Raw genomic sequence first — 25,001 nt, forward strand, 5'->3', positions numbered from 1 at the left:
TGGCAGCACCACTGCATATGTCTGTGAATGCCAGTCCTACAGCTGTGTAACCTGTCACAAATGATGCTTATGCTGCCAGACTTTGGCGAGGGAGGACGTGGAGAATGGATTTATTGTGAAGAAAGGGGGGGGTGCAGTTCTTGTGGCAAAGGTGTTTAAGATGAATTGCAGGATGCTGGCAGATCTGGTACAGTGAGACAGGTTAGTGCATGACCCCAACACAAAATAGGTCATTGTTTGTGTGTAAGATCCCTATCAAGCTTGCTACTCTGGGAGAATCTACCTAAAGATAATTTTAGATGGCAACGCTCATTGGATCAGTAGAACACGTGGACAAAGAAAAGGGTGCAGTGCAAAGACACTGCATCATTTACAGGGGCAAGATGAGAGAACAAAAGGTGAGGGCAGAGAGCGAGATGGTGCGTGTGTGTGGAGACTATGGGAAGACATATCTGTTACTGAAGCAAGGGTTTTCTTAAAGCTTGTAATAATCAGAGGACAGCTGAGCAGAGAGAAAGAGGCTGCCAGATCTTCTCCCCTAGGAAAGGTTCTGTGTCAGTACTGGCCCAAATTAAGAGGGAGTGCAGAGAAACTGGGCTTCGTAGAGGGCTGGAACTCCTACTGGCTCCCATTCAGTGTGGGAGATTGCACCACTCACCCTGCAGCACTTACCCACAATACTGCTGTCCATCTGTTGATTCACTTATCAAGAAGCTGTGTTGTGAATGTGTGTGTGTGCGTGTGTGTGTGTGTGTGTGTGTGTGTGTGTGCGTGTGTGTGTGTGTGTGCGTGTGCGTGTGTGCCTATGTGTGCGCGCATGCTTGTATGTGAGCATCTCTGTGCGTGTGAGCCTGCCCGTATGTGTGCATGCTGAGAGTGGATGCTTATACCTTGGGAGAGGTGTCTGTACCAGGACAGATAGGGAGGGAATTGAATTAAAAAGGATGAGGCAAATCCCACCAGCAAGTAGATCTCTCATTCACGCAGCAATTGTGCTTAAGAGCCAAATACTCTACGTGAGCACTGTCATGTTGTCCTCTGAGTATCAGGAAGGTTTGCGCATCCTGTAACAATGTTCTTCACAAAGAACGATAAATTCTCACTGGCAGAAAAAAAGGGTATTGTGTGTGCATACGTGTATGTGATTGAATCTTGCATTTGATTCAGATGAAGGTACAAAACACAAACTATCATGTCAGTCAGTGATAGATTTATTTCCAGTTTGGCATCAATAACCTTGGAGAATGCCGACAGTCCTCTCTTAGAGCAGTATTTGGACTGTGAGCTACAGGCTTGAATGGATAGCCTCAGCCAATCAGAAACATATATTTAACGTACAGTAGCTATTACGTGAAATTGGATAAAGCCATCCTTCCTGTCATTCAACCAGTGTGCTGGAATATTCAAAGTGTTTACGGATGTTAAGAATGCTTGATTACCCAGCAGGAACACTTGAGAGTCAATCAGAATAAGTGAACAGCCATTCATGATAGGGTAGGAAGGCAAAACACACCTGTAGCTCTGAATATTAGTTTACACATTAATGGCTTCTGACTGAATGGAAGTTGCTCTGCCTGACAATTTACGCTGTCCCACTAGAGCGCATGATGAATACATCAACAAATGGAAGCGTTTTTGCCTCCGAAGAAGTGTCATCAGATGCACATGATGATTAAAAAAACAAAAAAAAAAGGCAACTTGCTTGTATTGCTGAGATGTTCATTCCCCATAGTGGTTGTTATAGATTTGTTACAGTGAAAAAATATTCAAATGATTTATGTAGCTGTCGCCTCAGATAGTAATTTCACTGAACAGTCTAGTTTTTGCGTAGGGCTGTGATTACTTGTCGAAAGGGGTTGTTATTTCTTTAACAGTAAACCTTGGAGTTCAGATTCGTGTTAGGATGTGATCTCTATCTATAAACATTAACACAATCTTTGCATTTTTGTTTGCTTTCTGTCTTTTATTGTGCTCAGATCTCCTTTGACATTCACAGTTCGCAAAGATACCAAGTATGTAGCTGACACTGACATTGTCAAAAACAAATCTTCTGGGTATAAGGTCATTGAAAGTGAAACTATATTTATTTTTCACTTGAGGCAGAAAGAGTTGTCTTTTTCTCCTCTTTTGTAGGACGTAACTCAAGTAGCGACAGTGCTGCTGTGAGTGCTGCAGTGGGCCATTCACTGTGGATGAGGGAACAGAGCGGTAACTGGTGGGAGCTCTTGGTGGGAGCTGGAGACCTATGGTGAATGCTGTAACAATTCTATCATTTGGCAGCCACTTTCTTACCAATGCAAACACATCAGGGATTTTTGCCAACATCCTGTCACCATGTGAGCCAGGCTATGGTCACATTCATTTTCTTTTTGATGCTGTGCTTGGTGTCCCTTTGTACATTCAGTTTTTTCTGTGGGTAAATTATTGAGATGTAAAGATTGAATGTTAATACCAGGTATAAAATGAGTTTTATGTTGGGATCACATGGGTTGGGTCTGATTTATCTTTAGATTTTTTTCTTCATTAATTAATTCATTGTATCGGATATTAAAGATATTAAAGAACATTTTGAAGTGTGCCCATCACAATTTTGGAAAGCCCATCATATTGCCAATTTTGGTCTGACCACCAGTCCAAACAATTTCAGTTTAACATCACAAAAGACTAAGACAGGCAGTGAATCCTCACAAAGGGCATTTTTGGCATTTACAGTTTAATTTAGTTGTCAATGGTTGCAAAATTATTTTATTTTCAGGCAACTATTGGGTTAATTGACTAATTGGAGATATTAGGAATATAAGCAGGTTTATCTAGAAAACACTTCATTTAACAAAAAAAGAGTTAAGTGTTATATGTTAACTATCTTAACCCAAGGAGCTCTAATTTTCCTAGATACAATTTCCAAAGTATTCATTAAAATCAGGGACTATCTCATCAAAGAATAAGAAAGCAAACCAACAACACTTACATTTTCTGTTTCATTTTATTTCATTTCCCAGGATCTGCTGTCAATGCCTTGTCAAGTGCATTGGGGGTTATTTAGAGGCATATGAACTCTTAATTGGCCATTAGTGGTGGGTCAAACCACCTAATCGATCTAGTACTACCTAAAGTGATGAAGCACACATTTGTGAACATGCATAGTGGTGTTTAGCTGACTCACGTCTTAACACTTGTGTCCTCTGTGCCCTCTGCTCTCCCTGCAGTTTGTTCCCAGTTCTCCCGCGGAGTGTACGCTATCTTCGGATTCTACGACAAGAAGTCCATGAACACCTTGACCTCGTTCTGCGGCGCTCTGCACACCTCCTTCGTCACACCCAGTTACCCTACCGATAATGAGGTGCAGTTTGTCATCCAGATGCGCCCCGCCCTCCGGGGTGCTGTCCTCAGCCTGCTCTCTCACTACAAGTGGCAGAAGTTTGTCTACCTCTACGACACAGACCGAGGTAGGTGACAGCATGGGGCCTTGAGTAAGGACTTAAAGCTTGAATTACAGTGTGGAACCACAGGAAATGTTTCAGTGACTCAGAATAGCAACTGCACACCAGGGTTAGCGGAGGATAGGTTTACCCTGTAATACTTTTGGAAAGCTCTGTAAATGCTTGAACTGTTAACACTGCACTATTAGTTTTGTTGTTATGTAAATCTGAAATATATTAGCTAAATTTAGTAGCATGTAACACTTGTAATAACACATTAGCACTTAAAGAAATGACATGTTATATGAGATCTAACCCTTGGATTCTTCAAACAGTTGAGTGGTTCGTGTCAGTTAATCTTCTGTTAAATCATGTTGATATTGGCTCGTTTTTCATCTGAAATGAGGTATGTCACAGCTGCTACTAAAATGTTTCCCGCTGAAATCAGAGTCTCTGACTGCCTGTGGGGGCTGCTTATTGTGTTGCATCAATGAGGGTTTTGTGCAGTTCCCAGATTGCATTGCCTTGTTGACAATAGACACTGGTTGAATGTGGCAGCTCGCCACGTGTATGACGACCTGTCAACATGTCGAAGTGTTCATTTCTGGGATTTCTAATGTCAAACGAGAAAATGAGCTCATTATCTCACAATAGAGTAATGATCCCCGCCTCCTACAGAAACTTCAATTTGTTCAAACAACACCTAGGCAGGAGAGAAAGATATGTTCAGGATATGACAGACAAAGCCACATTATGTCTTCCTCTTTGAACAGGAACAATATGAGGATGCCAAAAAAGGGTGACTGCATACTCCTCCTGCACTGTACGCAGCAACTTGGATTTGCTATGTTTATTTGCTCATTATAGAAAGGTCCTGACCTGCAGATATGCCTCAAGCAACCCGTCTTCTCTGCAGCATGCTCTCTGCTCTGTTTGGTTCTTTTTTTTTCTGGTCCAGCCTCACACCCCCACCGTTCTCTGTATGTTGCTTTGAGGCAGAATATGGAGAGTGAGCACAGAGTCCTCTGTCTTTGGGTTTCCAGGCCTACAGGGTCCAGAGCTGAGGGCCTTAATCCTCCAAACAGCCTGCAGATAATATGTGGTTAATTAGGGTCACTCTGACTAGAACACTCATTGGATCTTCCCTGCGGATGCTAGCAACCCACACGTCCTTCAGCACAACCAATACTGCCCAGCTACCAGTCCCCATCCCTCTGCTTTTCCTCTTCTCTCTGACAAGTCAGACTGTCTGGGGCAGAGTTGGATGCACAGCGGAGGTGGGGAAAAGAGTCTGAAATACAAAAACAGAAGAGGTGTTAGAGAGAGAAAGAGTGATGACAAACAGACATTTACTTTAAAGAGAGACAGAACGAGCAGAGGGCAACAGAGAGATGGAAAGTGAGGAGGAGGAAGAGGAAACAAAACACCAGTCCAGTCCAGCAATTAAAGCAACAGCAGGTTCATGTGATTTACAGCCTGTTACGTGTGTACAGACAATTCCCTGTGTACAGTACATCCCCATGCAGGAGCCCATGCCAAGCCACTTTTACCTCTCTCCTTACTGCCAGTGGTGTAAGACGATCCCTTATTAGTGGGAGGACATTGGCCCCAGGAGGGGATTAAAGTCGTTTATTGATGCACTCCATCCAGCAGTTTGGGGGGCTTTGACACTTGGCTCATCAAGCAGACAGATGTGTCAGAGAGCCTCTACCTCTGCTTATCAGGTAGTGCAGCTCCCCTGGCAATATGGACACCGACTGCTAGCTAAACCAGAAGGAGTGACAAGGGAAAATATTCTTCAGGGGTGTATGTCCCCCCCCCCATCTCACCCTGCAGCAAATGAAAAATTGACTGGCAGCTTCTTTCGTCTGTATTCAGGCGATAAATCAGATTTGAGTTATTTAACTTTTTTTTTTCTTGTGTTAGTATTGTCTGAGCAAGAGTCCATTATCAGCAGGTATAATGTTTAACATATTCACATTCTTAGATTAAAATATGTACAGTTCAGGCTAATGGGAATGTGATTAGTTTTGGACCAATTAAAAAATTAATCTAATGGTGACAATAGATATAAAGTCATTATAATTTATCAACTGGCCACCATGGATGTCTATAAAACATTAAACTGCAATATAACTGATAGTTGTCACATTTCACTTCACAGAAATGTCACTATTGTGGTAGTAGCAGAGAAAAAGCCAGGGTTACGTGCCCAAAGATAGTACTCTTTATCCTCTGGGGACCATGACTATCTGCACAAAGACTCATGGCAATCCCTCCAATACTTTATATTTCGGTCTGGACCAAAGTTACGTGGACATTGGCTGATATTGAGTCAATGATGTTGGGGGCAAAAAACAGACCTTGACAGACATTCGTACTCTAGTTGCTTGGTGACCTTTAAATAATCTCAACATAAACAAGTGACAAAGATCCAACATATGTACCTATACTGCCTTGTTTGCATGTGCCTCTAACAGATTTCTGATTTTGCAGTTAATAACCAGTGAAGTAAACAAACCCAAATAACAAATGACCCTCGGCTCATAATGTGAGCCACAGGGCACCTGTTGCGACATATTATTTTCTTGAGTGCCTTTTTGCCTTTTCATTTGTGTTTGATAAAAGCATTGATCATACACAATACTGGAAGCAACTTTGCAATTATTCTCCAAACTCTCCTATTAGGGAGGGAAAGCACAGCACCACCGCAAAAAACACGCATTCACTAGCTGAGTTCCATCAAGAGATTTTATTCAGTCAATAGAAAAGATTAATTACAACCACACTATTCATTTGGCTCTGTTATTGGGCTGGCAAAAATGCTTTTAGGCCTTAGTGCAGTGCTTTCAGGCACAGAGTGATGGTCCATATGCTTCAGGCTCAGATGTATTGGAAGGAAATGGAGGCAAATTTGTACCCTAAATGCCAGTATCAGACAGCTGTTTGAAAGCAGACGTTATGATGAAGGAACTGCACTGCAAGCAAATGGAGCCTCTGAAGGCAGTGTTATACCAGTTTAATGAGGGGCTACTCTTCTTTTGTCTGGGGTAATATATTGACAGGGTACCTTATGTGTGTGTGTGTGTGTGTGTGTGTGTGTGTGTGATTTATACTATGTGTGGGTAGAGAGAGATGAAAGATATTATTACTCATTCTTCTCCTAAAAATCACCATCGGATACGACTGGCTAGGAAAAACTGACAATCCCCCTCAACCAAATCCTCTGTGTTCCCAATTTTTAGTTCTCCAACAGTGAATGTAGTTTTTTCGCCCCCCTATCCTTTCAGTTTGCATCAGCAGACGAATTTCCCCTTTAAAAAACTGAAGCTGTATAGGGTGAAGGTAGATGGAGCTTGCCCTTTCTGTTCTGGCGGTCAGGTATGGGCAGATAATTGCCAGGTCTGTGCAGCAGAGACAGATGATTGCAGGCTTTATTGTCTCTCCCAGGCACAATCAACCCTGATTCAGCAATCTCACCTCTACTTGATTTATGAGTCATTCTCTCTTTATTTCTCTCAGTCTCACCCTCTATACCACTTCCTTATACTGTATGTTTTTACCATTCTCTTATGCCCCTTCTTAAGGCATGTCACTGTGATTGTGGTGTTAAGGCGCCGGCGGTCAGTCTTTTCTTCTGTAATACAGTAAGAGCAAAGTTGTCAAATTGGGAAAGAAACAAACCCACATAAATTTGACAACTGAAAACAACTTTGAATGCTCAGAATCTGTTAAATCCTTAACTAGAATATTGGTACTGTTTGTTCCCCAAGACCCACCCACCACTTTTTTGCTAGGCCTGTCAAGCTTTCTGTTATAACATCTGCAGTGATAATGGTAACACATTTACCTCTCATTAATTATTTTTTATTTTATGTTTTAAACAATAGGTCCTTGCTTTCAGACAGAGGTAAAAGCAGACAGAGATCAAAAGAATAAAGAATACTTTGAATGTTACAAGAGAGAAGGCTATTAGAATGAACACATATGAGTGTCTTCATCCTAATAGCAATGAAAATGTAATGCTAGGTACAAATACGACATTAATGGGGCATAGTATAAAAACATAACTTGCAACCCCACAAACTAAGATGGTGTTCAGGCCAATATTAGTACTCATGTTTGGACATGCTAACAATTACAGCTTACATTATAGCCAATAATCCATTCCTTACACTTATGCACATGAGATGTAAATATGACTGATGATGAGTCTTCTGGCAGTGTGAAAGCACTTATATTTTACAATGACAGACATCAGTCAGGAGAGAACAAGGCTAGTGAAATAAGTGGTAAGAGCTGGGGCTGCCACATAAAATTCATGATGGTGCTGTGAGCAACAGGTTTTGAGCCCGTCTCACAATATTCATCGCAACAACAAACGTGTTGATGACATATTAAGAACAATGCTGGGCCTCCTGTCGTCTACTTCCATTTCCTCTACCAATCAATATTCTGAATGTGATACAGTTAGGAAGAAAACGATCCAACACATAACCGCTGCACAGAAAGCACAGAGCTATTTACTTTTATCATTATACTGCTGACAGGTGAAACTACAGTTGAAATAGTGTTCGATGTCATAGCCTCATTATAGCACCAGGAAGTCAAATGCTCTTTGAACAAAAACCTGTCAGGTGGGAGCTGTATTCCAGCATTCAGTAAAAATGTCTACAGGGCATTTCTTTTATTCACTCTGTCAATATTTTCAATGACCCCAACTGCAGCTGATCATCTGAGAGTTGCTGCAGTATTTCTGACCATGATGGGCTTACTATCATTACAAGTAAATATGTGCACATTCTAACCCCCTATACAGTCTCTAAACTGTATATGCAGACATTCTTATGATATTTATTTAAGTTACTCTGTCAGATATATTCAAAAAAGTTTTTAAAAATGTTGATATTATTGTTTTTACAAGGAAGCAATGGCACTATATAAAATGGAGGCATTGAACTGCACCAGAGCTATCCTCAATTTTCTTTCTAAAATAAGTTATTTGCTTCCTTCGTTATCAGTCAAGCAACTATCTCCCAGACAACAGTCTGAACTTAAACCTATATCAAACAGGAAAATTCGGGTTTCTCACTGTAGAAGCAATGATACATTTCTGTTGTTTTTAAACCTAAATCAGCTGATTAAAATTCAATTAAATCCGTCCACCAGAAAAACAAATGCAATATGTCCAAATATAACATTCATTATTTTTCCAGTTACCAAATATATGGTTGCAGATGTAAGTATAAAGAAAAAGTAATGTAATAAAAAGGTAACAAAGCCAGTTAGAGCAGTAAAAAAGGTACTGTACAGTAAAAAACCTCTCATCATACTGATCTATTTGCTCTTAGCTCTCAAATTAAATGTCTGATAATCTGACAACACTAAAAATGTTTGGGAGTTGCAAAACACAAACAGAAAAAAAAGCTGCTGTGTACACAACAGGTTGCCCTTCACACTGTAACCTCATGCATCCTTTTACATTGAAAGGCTGTTTTTTTGTTTTGTTTTTTAAATAATACATTAATGTTTCTGTAAAAAGAACTTTTTAATCATTCAACACATAACCCTTAACCAGACACACCAGACATGTTTTTTTTAGGCAGACACAATTTTACAACTTTGCTGTCAGCAAATTTGCTAGAATTCACAGTATTCATGTCCTTTTTTTGTTTTAAAGGGTCCCTTTTTGTATCGAGGGTCTAGTTGCCTCAGTCAGGAGATCTTGACTGCATGTGACAGAGATGACTGAGTGGAACCAGTGTGACACTGACAGAGGACATGCTCACACTGTGCGTGTGATCTGTAGCACTTCAGTCACATGTAGCAGCGTAGTCTAGACAGTGTGTCTATAATTGATTAGAGCCTTTCAGCAACAATGGATACAGTACTATACTGTTGGCTACCTGTTTTTATTTTGAAAACTTATTGTCCAGCTAATGTGTATTACTTATTACAGTGCAATCATTCAAATTAGTTTAACTTATCTTCCTATTTATCAAATGCTAGGAATAAAACATCTTGAAATAAATCTTTTATGCTTTTCATTATTTTCTATCAATGTTACAATATCAGAAGGTGTCAAATAATGAGGTAAACATATGTAGAAGCTAATGTCAGTTCATGACAGCAAAAAAGTTAACTGCTCCAGTCCGCTAACATTATAGCATTTTTCCATTGATTTGTAGGTAGTCATGCCAAAACATAACTCAAGATGAGCTGGAACACTGCGAGTGTTTTTCCATTATACAACAGGGCAAAGTAAAATAAGTAGTTTAACTGTTGGAGGTGTGCTATCACTGTAGCTGATTCTGCTTGTACTATTACTACCTGTATTATTTCTAATTCATTCTCTGAAATAGTTGCAAATATCTGCATGTCTTATTGTGTCGACTGGTTTTTAGCACCGCTAACAAAGCTCTGCTAATTCAGTTAGGAACACACAGGAATTTCCTGCAAATTATTCACAATAAAAGTTTCTCATTATTTAGACATCTAAAAGCTTTTGATATGAAGCAGTAAAGCAGGAGAAGTTGGGTTTGCATCCACAGTAACTTAACTTGACTCTGATATGGCTGCCTCTCTGCAGGCTTCCAGAAAGCTGGCCAGTGAAAACAAAGCAGGCTTATTTGGAGAGGTGCCTGAAAGAGACGGGAGCTAGGACTGCCTGTTAGAGACACAGGCTGAACTGAAGGGCTGCATAAAGGGCTAATATAAGATAAATAACTTGTTTTTCATTCTGTGAATCATGCAAAACTACTCTAGTGGAGTCCCTGATTAAAAATATAGAGCTGGAAATGAGCATATCAGTCAGTCAATCTTTAAATGTATTTGATTTTTATTTAATAAGGAATTGGGGACAAATGATACCCTCACCTTAAAAATCTGGTCTTTCGCGAAATCACAGCTAAGTACTACCATCTACTGACATAAAAGAGCATAACATTTGGTGGTCCCAAATTTGTTTTTGTTGTCCTTTCAAGACAAACAATAAAATAACTTATTTGTATTTGACTCATAAAATCCATTTGTTTTTGTGAGTATCACACAGGCTACTGATACAGTATCAGGCCCAAAGCATGTTACAAAATGACTGCTGGTGCACAGAATTTCCAGTAAGTAGCTTTAGAGTTGAAAGTATATCAGTTTACTGTAATAAATCAGTCGATTTTTCAGTGGCCAAAAATTATTTGGGCTATCGTTCTGAATTAGCTCTCTTCATTAACTGTATATGAAATCATTTTCTAAATTGACCTTGAGTTAATAGAAAATGTGTTAAACTACATAACTGAAGTGATATGAACTTTGACATGATTTTTATATCAAGAACATTTCAAGTGTGTGTCAAGAGCTTTACTGAAAGAATACAATTATTTAAACCATAAATTGTTACATATTGGTGTAAAAAAAAAACACACAAATATTTGAGTCTTAATAGTATGTTGCACGGAGACTAATTTATCAAATGTTTAGAGTCTCAGGTTGCCTCCAATCCTGTGGGAAAATATCTTGGATGTTTTCTTCAGCTCATCAAGATGCTAAGACTTTTTAAAGAGAATTTTGTTTACTGTCACATGCCATAGCAAAGGTTTAGGTTTATACTAGCTGCTCACTTACTCCACAGCCAACAGTTTGTCTTCTCAATAAACATGCCATTGTATAATTCAGTCATCCTCCGTTCTCCATTTCATGGATAACAGTTCCCTCTTCAGCTGTCTACATTGCTCTTTCCCCTTCTCTTGTTTCTGCCTCTGTCTCCCCTTCTTCCCTTCCTTCTCCATCTGCTCCGCTGCACCACACACACAACTAAAGACGAGGCAGGACTGCACATTTGCTTATGAGCGAGCTCTCCAATAGCAGAGACACAGACAGAGAGAGAGTTAGAGGCGGGGCTGTGCTAGTGGATGTCAGAAGTTATATCAAGCGTAGGGCAGGATATGGCCAGAAAAGGCCTTGAAGGAGGAGGCAGAAAAAGGTGGAATGAAGACAGTCCTGTAGGAGCCTTCGAGATGGTGGCAGTGACACCACAGAGCACAGGCACAAATTGGACAGCGATGGCAAAGGATTAACTAAGCCCATAATACATGATACAGATAGGATGAGATTTTAAATAGATACTAGATATCTAATAGAACTTGGCACCCCCTACTAAGTGATGAAATAGCATTGCTTGAACAGTAATAACTATAGCTTCCTGCAGAATCATGTAATCATGAATATAAAACTTACCAACAACAGCAGTAAAATCAGAAAAGTGATAAGATCACCCTCATTCAGAAGAGCTGCAGCCTCGTTGAAACCTTTTGGTGAGGTCCATCTCAAGTGCAAGCTGAATCAGATGAGCTTTTCTTTTGTGTAGCATGCTCCTTCTGTGTTCACTGAATACATTCTTCAGTGTTGAAAATGAATTGTTGCTGTGCAGTGCTGATGCTCCACAGGTTAAGCTGAGCTTCTGTGTTTCTATCACAGTAGGCATAGCTGCCAGAGACTGTCCTCTATTGCAGTTTTTATCTGACTGTGCCCTTCATCCAGCAGAAACCACCATGCCAAAGTAAACTCAGCTTCCTTAAATTATGTTCCTGTTAAGTCTGACCGTGGTCTCGCTTTGTTTGTGTCCAGTAAATATTCAATTCCTGGGTGTAGGGCGCACATAGCCTCTACTGGTTGGTTATTTCTTTCACTGAATCTCGTTGGCGTTTCTCCCAATGCAGCATCCAGGATACTGAAATACAGTCTTTTGCAATCTGTCAACTCTCCCATTTCTTTCTGACTAACTTTTTTATTGATCACTTAGTCTCTCTGGTGGCTAATTTCTCTTTGTCATTTCTGTGGAGAGGCTGCAGGAAGTTCTGTGGTCTCACTCCTGTAAATTTCTCCCAGCGTGTGTCAAACTGACTATCCTCCACACACACCAGGGCACTTTGGACCAGTCTGACACCAGGGTGGAGGTCAGTGGCTCGTGCTTGGAGTAGAGTATTAGGCCGATCCAGCAAACTCAATATTTGATGTGCCATACAGGCAATGAACTGGAAGCTGTGCTGGGTAATGGCCTTCAAAACCCCTGTGGCCTCAATTTGAACCTCTGTGCCACTGGTTTGGGTGCCTTCGATCTTACGAAGCAGGTGAAGAATGTTGCTAGAGGATTTCATGACCACTGCACTGTAGATAAGTGGCCAGAACACTGATGGTTAAGCAATCGTTGTCCTGTGTAGAGTACAGCTACAGTAGTTTGCCTGAAGTACTTGTAGAGATAGTTGCATACACTGAAAAAGTTCTCCAATGTGTTCTGAGATGACCCTTACCCTAACCATAACCATAACCGTAACCCTAATCCTTGCATGCAATGTTACCAAGTACAGTTGGTGATTAAAGCAGTGCACGCAAGACACTTCCCTCTGTATTTCTCTCTCTCTCTCTCTTTCTAAGAACCTTCTCTGTACTTAACCTAGTATGTTTCAGCTGTGATAAATCCAGTTTAGTCAGTTGCAGACGTTGCATCATATTGTTACAAGTTGCCATGAATAAAAGTCTTTCTCACACTTTTACTCTTATCCACATAGTGAAGCTCAATCGAAATATTCTCACATCTAGTGGGGTCCATCTCCAATTTTACAGTTTCCTAAGAGATTATTTAATTCATGAATTCCAATTATTTAATTTGGTCATTGATCCAATGTGTACGAAGCATTAAAGGGGATGGTGCTAATAATCTTAGCAAGGTCACTGTCCTATTTAAGACTATAGTTTATAATTATGCAGAAAAACATGGCGTTGTCTTTGCAGGAATATTCTATTTCTTTAAACCATATGGCACTTTTTGAAGTTGTGGCAAAAAGGTGTGGGGGCAAGTCATGCAGCAGGAGTAAGCTGGAGGTGGGTGCTAAATTTCAGACAGAAAGGCTTACTTTGGCTGGATTCTTTAAAATGACTTTGATGGTAGTTACCTTACTGCTGTCTCCATGACCTGCCTTGGTCTCTGTAGCTGTGGAGGCAACTGGGTTTCAACTTCGGCCTCCCCAACCAGTTTTGAGACACCCAGAGACACCCAGCCCATGATCGTGGTCTCGACTGGTCCCACTCACCACTTGCAATTAAATGACAACACATTTATTATCAAATTTCAAATGATGATGTAAACTGAAGGTGATACTCATGCTTTTGCACCCTTGTAAAACCACACCTGATCATTGTCCTATATGGGCTTGATAAACAGGTGTTTTAGGTAAATGGGCTAAATTATACTGAGGGTCGAGACTGCACATGTGGTTACCTCCAGCATGGCGGCTCATGTGAGTGGTTGTGTGATGAAATGATTTGCAACCATGCTAATAAGTAGAAATGATCTATCAAGCTGATAATGTTTTGACTACATCAATCAAAGACCACTTGGCTTTGTATTAAATCCTCATAACTCACCTTAGACACTGTAGATCAGCTGTTAAACAGGCACACACGATAACTCCAATCTGGCAAAATTGGCAGGGTGATGTGCCAACAGGGCCAAGAGGCTCGTGAATGGGAGAATTGGATGACTGCACATAGTTAGCCTCATCTCTTCTTGCTCCTGCCAAGCTAGATAGAAAGATAGAAAGACAGAGAGGGGAAGGGAGGGGAGGGGGAGCAGAGTCAGTTACTCTCTAACTAAAGCGAACCTTGCTCCCTATTCTTCAACAGTCCCTCTAATTGGCTATCCAGAGACAGTTGCCTTTGTTCCTAAAAGAGTCAAACAATAAATGTCTCCCGCTGCTCTCCTGGATGCCTTTGATGGCAAAGCAAATCAAGTCTGTCCTTTAATTTGATTGTAGTGTTTGGCATTACTGATACTGTTGTAAACAGCATAGTGAATCAAGTGATACAGTACCAAATATTATGAAGCATAGTCCAAACTCCAGTGATTAAACACATGACAAGACAGACATTAAATGTGGCTTTTGCTTCAACATAACCTGTTAAGAAGGTGTGCAGTGTCTCTTATCTTCTAACCACCTCTGTGTATGTCTAGTAAACCAAAGCAGTATTTTTCCTTGTGATACTGCAGACTATCAGCTGTTTTTCAATTTGTTATGCAAGTAATTTTTACGCCATTCTGACATATTTCACACAAATAATGTCTTGTCAAGTGCAATATTGTCAGCCGCAATTGTTGATTTATACGATTTCTTCACAATGTGAGATAATAAGTGTGAATGCCAGCTCCCTACTGCAACCATGTCTATATCATAGAGAGTGGCTTGTTTCCTTGGCTTTGTGGTCTCATCACAGCCACTATAATGGCACATCAGCTGCACCCAGCTGAGACTTTATAAACACACACACACACACACACACAGGCACACAGACACACACACACACACACACACACACACACACACACACACACAGACACACAAACACACACACGCCTCTTGTGCTTTAGTGGCCCTCTCCTTCACGCCCACTTCATAACAACTAAATTATGCATGCATCAGGAGAATAAATCAGCTTGGACACGCAGACAAGAAAGGGCATATCAGAGAACCCATAAAATGCACAAGAAAAATAATATTAAAGAAATATGGATGAAGCTATGCATCACTGGCACTTCTCTCTCTTTCTATTTTGCACACATAAACCAGTATCACTGGCAAAGTGACAACCCAATATACAGATAGTTCAACCTGCAGGAGACACCTTCGTAATTCAGTAACCCCTTGAAAAACTACGAGTTAAGCACCTGTGCCTTGAAAAAAAAAGGTGATACAAGAGCCATCGTCTGTCACAATAAGCACACAATAAACCTCTATGATCTCTCAGTGTCCTTTTTTAAACTGAACCTGGAATAAAGCCATTTTACCACCTACTCACCACCAGCTTCAGCAGCCATGAAATTACTGCTGGGAGCTTCTTTTTTCCATTATAACAAAATATTCTGGCCTTTGCTTTGAGCAGCCATACTATAGGCTGATTGCTTTAATGTTACACCATGTCACAGGGCCAGTTTATTTGTTAAAGCACCAAATACAACATATATGTCTTTCACCAGCATTAACACAACAGTAAAATAATATTTGGATCTTTTTTTGTTTTTGTTTTTGTGAAAGGTAAGTCAATCTTTTTGTCACTTCTTCCCCATTTTCAGCTGTTTAGCCAAAGCTTTGTAGCACTTAATCAATCCGTGTGTGTGTGTGTGTGTGTGTGTGTGTATGTGCAGATATGTAGCGTGAGTGTGAGGGAGACCAGGGAACAAAGACAGATAGGGAGAGATGAAGAAGCTTTGAAAAGTCTGTGGGTGGATTTTCACAGTGGAAAAGAGCTATTCTCCTCCCTCCTGCATGTATATACTTCTAAAGATACAGACGCATGCTGCTTCTGTTTGATTTGACATGCGCTGTCTTTCTGATTAGGACAACACTTGGCAGTGAAACTGTTTTGGTTATAGGCCTACTGTAAACACCACATCAAAGCCTTGGCTACACACTTTTGGGCAACTTTGGCATTCGCTTCACGGTGGATGCTCCTTCTCTACCATCAGTAGAAACGTTTAAAGCTGCCTTCTCCTGTGGGCAGGGAGAACTGGAGCTCATACTGTAGCTTGAGTTGCTATGACGTACTGCATGTAACATTTTTTCCCCCATTTTAATTTGATATAGCCCTGTTTTTTAGTCGTCATTATCTTCATATTTTAATTGCCACCTCCCTTTAAAGACATTTCATTTGCCATGTTTTTACAACTGCAACTGTATATTTTTTCAATAGAAGTTCAGAGCACAGGTCATATAAACCACAGCCTATTTTATTCAAACTATGGGTCTATGCCAGATGACTAATGAGATGAAATATAAAGCCTTCTTCATCTCCTAGCCCAAGATTTTGATCTCCACTATGCAAACACTGGAGGAATCCTCAGAGCCCTGTGAGCATAATTTAGCCCAAAGGCAAACAGTCACCAGGCCCTAAATATTGTAAGTATTTATTTTGGCTCCCTCAAAAGACAATGGAGACAAAGCATGTTTGGACTATGTATGAACTGGTACATACATACAGATGCAGTTAATGAAGAGTGTCCCTCGCAGCACTGAGGGGTGAAGGCAGTTCTCAACTGTGATTTTTATGACTTCTCCAATTGTTCATTTTGTTGAATCCATGAATGACTCATTCAAACATTATATCACAGTTCAGTTCATTTCTGACTCAATGTTCTATTCTGTATTATATTCTATTAACACAATATAACAAAAGCTTGGTTTGATCCACCATGTTTTTAGCAAACCTTCGAACACATGCACAATTGATCACCTGTCCTAAATAATGAAAACATATGTATGCTATCTGTATTTCAGCACTTCAGTGATATCAAAACACATGATAAAAAATGTAACAAATACATGCTTAAGTGGCTCCTACAGCCCTCATCTTATCTGCACATCATTCACTTTAATTGAAATAGGCCTATGTACAAACTAATGCCAGGAATTTGATCTTTAAAAAGATGTTCCTGACCTTTAATGCCTAACATATAACCCTCTGATAGTGTCTCTTACTTTTTAAAATAAGAAAGAAAAATCAAACCATGCAGAAAATTTACTTTTTTCTTTTCTTTTTTTTATATACTTTGCTCATGTCTGAAGATATCCATCTCTGATATTTCTGCCTCCATATCAGTACAACTAGAATTTCCTGAGTTACATTTTGGAGACAGATATCTAAAAAGCCTGGACAAACATGGATAAATAAAACCAAATACATCTTCATTGCATGATACCACTAGAACTGACTGATATTAAAAAATACAGCCCAATAATACATTTCTTGTAATCTCAGTGAACTGCCCATGTAAGGAAATATTCTATTTCAGCAATGTGCAGCAGCAAGGAAATCACTGTGGTACTGTTACAAATGCATCAGTGTCAACACCTGTAAAGCTCATTTTCCAGCATTCTCTGCAAATGTTCAGTCCTCCTAAACTTGATATCAGGCCAATCACACAATTATGAGTCGAAACCATTATCTTTGTGGTTTCAATCCAGTTCTTTCTGATGCCCTCTGAGACCCTGGACAGTGCTCAGCAGGGCGTTGCGACTCAGCAGAGACCTTCATTTACCAGAGGATTGGCAAGTTTAGAGGGGAGAGCAGTCACATTTACAGTTGGCTCAACGACCACAGCCTTTTTTTCATGCGTGTAGATTTTGATCCTTCTGGAATGAGTGCAGATCGTGTTGTTTGTGCCTTTCAGTTCTTGCTCCTAGCTGTTAGCTGGAAGTATCAGACATTTGTGGTTCTGTTTCATTCAACGAATATTGTAGATTGGCTGATTGTGACTTATTTACTCATATTTATTTGATCATATTAGTAGAGTAGATTTTGGATTGATGTGGATTAGTGTAATCCCAATGATGATACACTGTAATAATACATTGTAATATGTGGTATAGTTGTGTCTCTAAAGCAGACTGTCAGTTGTGGCTAAATACTGAGGTGTATGCTTGGAGAAATTTGCAATAAGGTTTTCTCTGATTTGCCTTGTTAGCCTGAATCAGCTGTGAGATATGAAAAAGGGTTGTGAATAAGAGAGAGAGAGAGATGGAGGCCTGTGACACTCTGCACCGAACCCTAATGAGAGGCAGGGAACCAAAGGAGCTGGGCAATGAGATTAGATGCAACTCAATTCAATTACTGCTGAGCCGCCACGGGTGACGCTTCAAAACTCATCCTGTTAAGATCCGGTTCACAGGCGAAGAAGAGGACTGCAGCTCTCACTCAGGCACTGCACTCTACACTGCCACAACATCTCATTTGCAACAGCTCTGATTTATAAGCACACAGGGCGTCATTAGGCTCCGCTAGGATTTGATAGCAGACTCTGCAATGTTCTGATATAAATTTAAAGGAAAATGCAGAAATAATTGAGTTTTCATCAATAGCAACGGTTTATACACACTGCTACACAAAGTACAGAGTTGTTTCAAGTGTGTGTTATAAATTACACAGCTTTGAGCTTGAACATGTCCCCCCCCTCTCTCTCTCTCTCTCTCTCACACACACACACACACACACACACACACACACACATACATATCTATATATATATATATATATATACATGTATTACATTCAAATCCACTTCACCTTGGTTCGACTTTGACATGCAAGTTTGCAGTCAACAGAAACAGTGTTGTGCTGTGTTTGGATACATAGATGTAATTATTCTAGAAGTTTCCGATATACATATATATTGCACAATGTTTGCAAAAAATGTTTTAAAATGTTTAACAGAGTAGTTATTGGCCCACAGAGCATGCAACATGGACGATCTGATCACAATAGAAATTGGGGTTAGTGTTTTACAACCCATTAACCAAAAAGTTGACCTGCTGGATACACTGAAATAAAAGACATGCAACCAAGCTTGGATTTTGTCCACAACCAGATTGAACACATCCAAAGAGAAAACAGCTCCCTCCAAACCACCATGAAGATCCTCACTAAACAAATGGATATTCTGAGAAAAGAAAAAAAAGGACATTAAAGAAACCTTTAGCTGAGCATTTAGACATGGAGTATGCATGACAACCTGATATTCTCTGGCATACCGGACAAACACATCTGACGACGTAGAAGCTCCCCTCAAAATGCACTCTCAGCTCAAAATCCCTCAGATATTGCAAACAACATAACCATCGTGTTCACAGACTTGGTAAACTGCACCAATAAATGCGCCTGACCCATTATTGCAAAACTGGAACACAACAAACAGACAGGACTCATAAAAAGCAAGGAAAGGGAAGTTAAAGAAACAAAGTTTGGCACTGATGGTCATTTTACCTGAGAAATAAACAATCAGAGGAAAATCCTTTATCCCATCATATAAGAGCATCAAATGAAACAAATAACAGGATACATTGTGGAAAAACTGTACATACAGTAGATGGACAGCCTAAGCCTTTTATTAATCAATTTCCTTCTAAGCAGTATAACATAAAATACTCTTCAATTAATCCTCTAAGTAAAGAGCTCTATTCAAACCCTCCAAACCCAGACAGACAGTTGTCAAAGCTACACACAATCACAGCAACCTTCCTTCTCTGTTTTCCCACTTGCACCCTCCCTCCCCCATTCCCAATTCTATGGTCATCCTCCCCTGTTGTTTTTGTTTTGTATTGTTTACTGGTGTGTTGAAGTCCCTTTGGCTCATGTATCTTTGTCTCATTTCTCTGCCTTTGTTCTATTTCCTGTATCTCTTTGTCTTGTACTACCCACCCAGATACCCACCATATTTACATACTGTACATAACTGCAACAATTTAACAGTCTCTGATTTACCTTTCATTGGCTCAAACATCAAACATCACAGCTGCTTCAAAAACCCACTCATTTCTTCAACTCTGATAGCCTGGTGGAAAACATTCAAAATCAGCTAATTACTATTGACTCGTTGCATGTATGCCCCTCTCTGGCACAACCCAGACTTTCACCTCAACAAATCTCTCCTTCTCTTCAACACACAGGAACAAAAATGAATCACACATCTCCACCATGTATTTCAAGACGACTCATTTATCTAAATTAAAGACCTGATCCAGGGGTATAGGGTCAGTGGGGGAAACTTTCACCAATACCTACAAATGAAATATAATATAAATAATATGAATATAATAAGTACTCCACTCCAACAACCCCAACAAGCAGGATTATATCCAAAAAATATTCTATATCCACCAAAACCCTTCCTTTTATTCACCAATTTCCAATATAGATAACAACATCCACCTCTCTGCCAACCACTGCTCAGTTTGCAGAAACTCATTTGATACAAATCTACTAGTAGTCCAGTGTAAAATCCTCCATCACTCCAAACAAAATGCATGAAATGGGTCTCTCCAACACAGATAAATATTCACTATGCACTCTAGGTACCACCGACGACTACATCCACTCCGTTATGGATGTATCCACTGGTATAACACTTGGTTTAAGGTTGAACTTCCATTAAAACACACAAAACCCACACTGGTTGCCCTCACTATCTTCAAGAAAGTCATCCTTATAAACTTGAGAACCAAAAAAACTGTGAATGTCAATCACTGAATCTTCTCACAGAACATATCAATACATCAATGGAAAAAATAAGGAAACAAGTATTTGAGAACTTGGCTGTTTGCTAATGCCACTAAACCAGCCACATACTCAGACTTACCCATACATACACATGCAGTCATATAAACATCATACACTCAACCTTTCACTGTCATACTGTCTCATATTTAATCCCTTAACACCTCATTATTGATGCTCATTTACAAAGGTAATGACCTACCACCCCTTCCTCTGCCTTTCCTGTGTGCATCTTTTTCTCTTCAACATAATATAATGGGGGTCCATGGCCTAATTTGTGTCAGTTTAGGGGTCCTTCATATGATAAGTTTGAGAACCTCTGCTGTCCACGGTGCTCCAGATCTATTTTGATACTGCAATCAGCTCATCTGGCACCTCAAACACAACATGGGTAAACACAGTGACTGACATAACACACACTAGCAGACACAGAAAACATAGTGTTTGGTAACAGGAAGAATTTCAGTCTTTTGTTTCAGTTCAGTTAATCAATGTGACAATAAACAGTCATACGATTAATAATTACACTAAACCTCCTTCACCTTTAAAGTTATCATTATTATTTATTCCTTTATTTTTAGTAACTTGTTTGCATACTTAATGTTCTATCTTCTGTCATGTTTTATTCATCCCTTCATCCCAACCATATCTGAATGATGGGACTACCCCAGCCTTAGCCTTGGGGGTTTGGGACGGCTTGGATTCAGAGGCCCTGATCCCTGCTAAACCGCTCTCCACATAGAAAGCTACTCATCAGAACCTATTGTAGAAAGCCCTCCTGTAGGGGTGGGGACTGTTATAAAGGGAATATAACCTGCAATAGGTCAACCACCTCACACAGCCCTGATGGTGGTCTGAAGCAGGTGGGACCAAAGAGAACAAGGAAGAGGAGAGTGGAAAAGAGCCAAAAATTATGAATAAAAAAGGATAACACAAGCAAACAATCAAAAATAGCAAGAAGGGAAAGTCAATAAAAATAAATACATAAAGGTCTGCCCTGATCCAGCTGTCCTGACCTAAGCAACCAGGGCTGCCTTCCAAGAGCATTGTAGCTATGTTATACACACACACACACACACACACACACACGCACACACACGCTCATAAGAGGTTGTATCCATTGATCAGCTATAGCTCAAAATGGACTCTGGTCCAGGGAAGGTGACTGGTAGGTGTAAATCTATGCAGACCAGCAACAACAACACATGCATTTTATCTATCGAGTACTATTTATTAGTTTTCTTTGCTGGTAGAGATTAAAAGTGATCAATCAGATTAAGTTTCGCTCAAAGGATTTTGTCCATTTTCAATTCTGAAGTCTAAATCAGGAAACTTTTCTGCTGACTTGAGGAGAAACAGCAGCAAAAGTAATCCATTTCTGGACAGACTATTTACCACTACCAGATTCCATCTCTTAATTTCCATACAAATGTAAAACTAGGCAGGCATGGAATCTTCTGTGAATCTTAAATGAATCCAATTGTTCCCACTCAGTTCAGGGTTTGCCGGAGGAGACGAGCGTCGCACAAATCAGCAATTTCAAAATAAAAGCCCTCAGCGATTCTAATCTGATTGACAGCACGTTGTTCCTCCTCTCACTGAAGAGTTAACATCATTTCTCATTTTCTTGCACCTCCGAAATAAAAATAGGAGATGCACTGTTTTTTATTTTAGACAGAACACTACAGATATTCACAGATAAGGAGTTCAAATCCCCAGAGTTCTCCCCTGAGTGAGTATTTGTGTTTTCTTTTGTTGTGTGAAACATTCTTAGACGTGTTATTATGTATTTCAAGCATTGTAGGAATCAGTGATTGTGATGCAGTAAACAAATAGATACTTGAAGCTCTGAAACAAATACCCACCCTATCATTTTAACCCATATGCATGGCATGTCGAACACCCAATGTGATTAGTGAGTACAAAATGGCTCATTGGCATTTTTTTTTTTTTTTTACCTTTACCAGCCTTACCTTCCACAGTTTTTTTTCCCATACCAACAGAGACCATTCTGACACAGTTAATCTGCATGACATCTCTTAATGTGAGAAGCTTTTATTGTTGGGAAGACTGCCATGCTATCCAGCTGGCTTGTGGTTGTTGGGGTTCTGAGCATATGCCTGAGGAAAATGCACAATGCAATCCAGGTTCTTCAGACCTTCATTCTGTAACTTTTGCTTCAGGTGCAGGAGATGTGAGGAAGTGTAGCACATGAGAGACTCCTGCTGCTGTGCTCATGTAAAAATGATGATACTTCAGAAAAGCTTTTTGTTTTTTTGTAATAGAAAAATTAGTTTTTTCCTCTCACAACTCACAACTACATTATGACAATTTTAAACTATACATGTGCTCCTTCTATATTGTTATTACCTTTCTACATTGTGTCATCTCAGGCCTTGTGATCTGTGCCACCACTCTTAAATAGCTCCGTGACCCAGAGGCCACAAAGGAAACATGTGTACCTTTATACGCCCTCAACATATCTCAACACAGTGTTGTGCTACAAGTTACATTAACAAACTGTTGGCTTAACTCCTCAGAGATGTGACCTGATAACCGTGTTGCCAGATAACCTTGAGGTCTGGCAGGCCAATGTCTCCAGGCAGCATGCCATTGCTCCTCTGGACAGATGACACACTGTGCATCGGTCTTCGCTACTCGCTGTGCCGCTCGCCAAAAGGTCATCTGGTGGAGATGTGGCTATGTGCTGCGGTGGGGGGAAGCACACCAGGAGCGCAGACACACACGGTGCAGCAGTCTCAGAGCATTTATGAGAACTGCTTCTCCGGAAAAAAGGCTACATGGCCATTCAGATGGAATGGAAAAGAAGTGAAATGCAAAAGCAGAGAAATGAAGGAAGTCGTTTTCTTGTTATAGCCGTTGTTGTTTCTTTGGTCTCTATGCTTGCTTTGTTGGCTGTCTGCAGCCGGTTCATAGAGATAAGGTTTTACTGAGAAATGACTCACAGTGAAAAAAAATATATGACTAATGTTTACTTTGCCCACTGCTGTTCAGACAATTTGCATAATACCCAATCACATATTAATCGTCATATAAAATCTGTATATGTCTGAATATGTGCCGGAATTTGCTGTTGCTGCAAGTTTGTTTTTTTTTCATTTTCATTCTCTGTATCAGTTAACCACATGATGAGTGATGAAAAATGAATAGTGTTGCGGAAAAGAAGCTTATTGTACATACAGTGTGCAGTTGCATTGTATTGGCTTAATAAAATATCAGCACTGTGCTTGATTTTCATTAATAACCTTCATGTTCATTCTTGTCTGTTACATTGGAGAAGAGTTAAGCCATTTCTATTTCATCTCGTGCTATGTGCAATACATCCCCCCAGAAATAGGACTATATTACTCATTCAGTGGTATGTCATTTGACCATAGTGTTTCTGAGCGCGCTGTTAAATGAAAATATTTCACGTGTGAATTAATCATTAGAAGGACTCATTCTCCATTCTTCTGGTGGCATAATGATCTCTTTCTACCACTGGCCTGGATGAATCTTTCATTGTCTTTATCTTTAAATGAGTTGGCACAATCCTCCAAGGAGACACGGGCCGGGATGTGTTTCACCGCACTGTCAGAGTTAACATGTGGCTGAGCTAAATGCCATAGTTTAATTGTGCCAGGCGCAATAACATCACCCACTGATCTTTTAATAATATGGAGATACAATTCCTCCTTTCACTTCATTATGATATTGGCTTCTCAACATGCAAATGTAAATTCGCACACAAAGTCTAGACTCTCAACAATATTTCAGCAGGCCTGCAGACTTTGAAATGCTATTTTAGATTGTAATGAGATGGCCTTTAACCTTTGAATTCAAGTAAAAACCTCTCTAGAATAAATTAGCAGCCACTTAATTTTTGCATAATTGTTACTGTGTGCCAGTCCTATTGTGTGTAATCCTCTCTGTCACTCTCTCATTCTCCCTGTATCTCTCTCTCTAGGTTTCTCTATACTGCAGGCCATCATGGAGGCAGCTGTAGCTAACAACTGGCAGGTGACCGCTCGCTCTGTTAGCAGCACAACAGATGCGGCAGAGTTCAAGCGCATCATCGAGGAGATGGACAGGAGGCAGGAGAAGCGTTATGTGATTGACTGCGAGGTGGACAGGATCAACACCATATTAGAACAGGTGAGCCTCAGAGCTGCTGTACATGTGGTCACACGCTTGTAGATTACTTTGCCAAACATTTACACTGTCTATCCAGCCCTCTGCTTAGTTAAATAATTGCCAAGCAAATTCAATTTACAAAATAACAAATATTAAAGGGCCACTTCACTTCAATTTTAAATGCCAAAGTTAATTTACTAGTCATGTTGAGTACTACTCAGCCTGTGAAAACAGTTGTGTAATGTCCTCTGTGTCTCCCACAGAGATATTTTTTCATAAGAAAATTACTCTGCACTTGAGTAAACTTGGGTAAGATTTTGAGACCGGTATTTTTTTATGAGAAACAGGACGTGGAGT

General features: G+C 40.0%; 1 protein-coding gene across 1 annotated transcript in view; it reads left to right on the top strand.

Annotated features, from left to right (window-relative positions):
• Positions 1-25,001, top strand: part of gria3b (glutamate receptor, ionotropic, AMPA 3b) — an 82,827-nt gene that overhangs the window by 21,306 nt on the left and 36,520 nt on the right. Inside the window, exons 3-4 of the mRNA XM_053323369.1 lie at positions 3,207-3,446; positions 24,478-24,665. Of these exons, the coding sequence (XP_053179344.1) occupies positions 3,207-3,446; positions 24,478-24,665 (428 nt within the window). The remainder of the gene's footprint in view (positions 1-3,206; positions 3,447-24,477; positions 24,666-25,001) is intronic.

Source organism: Scomber japonicus, chromosome 8, assembly GCF_027409825.1.
Source record: "Scomber japonicus isolate fScoJap1 chromosome 8, fScoJap1.pri, whole genome shotgun sequence".
NCBI classification, from domain to species: domain Eukaryota; kingdom Metazoa; phylum Chordata; class Actinopteri; order Scombriformes; family Scombridae; genus Scomber; species Scomber japonicus.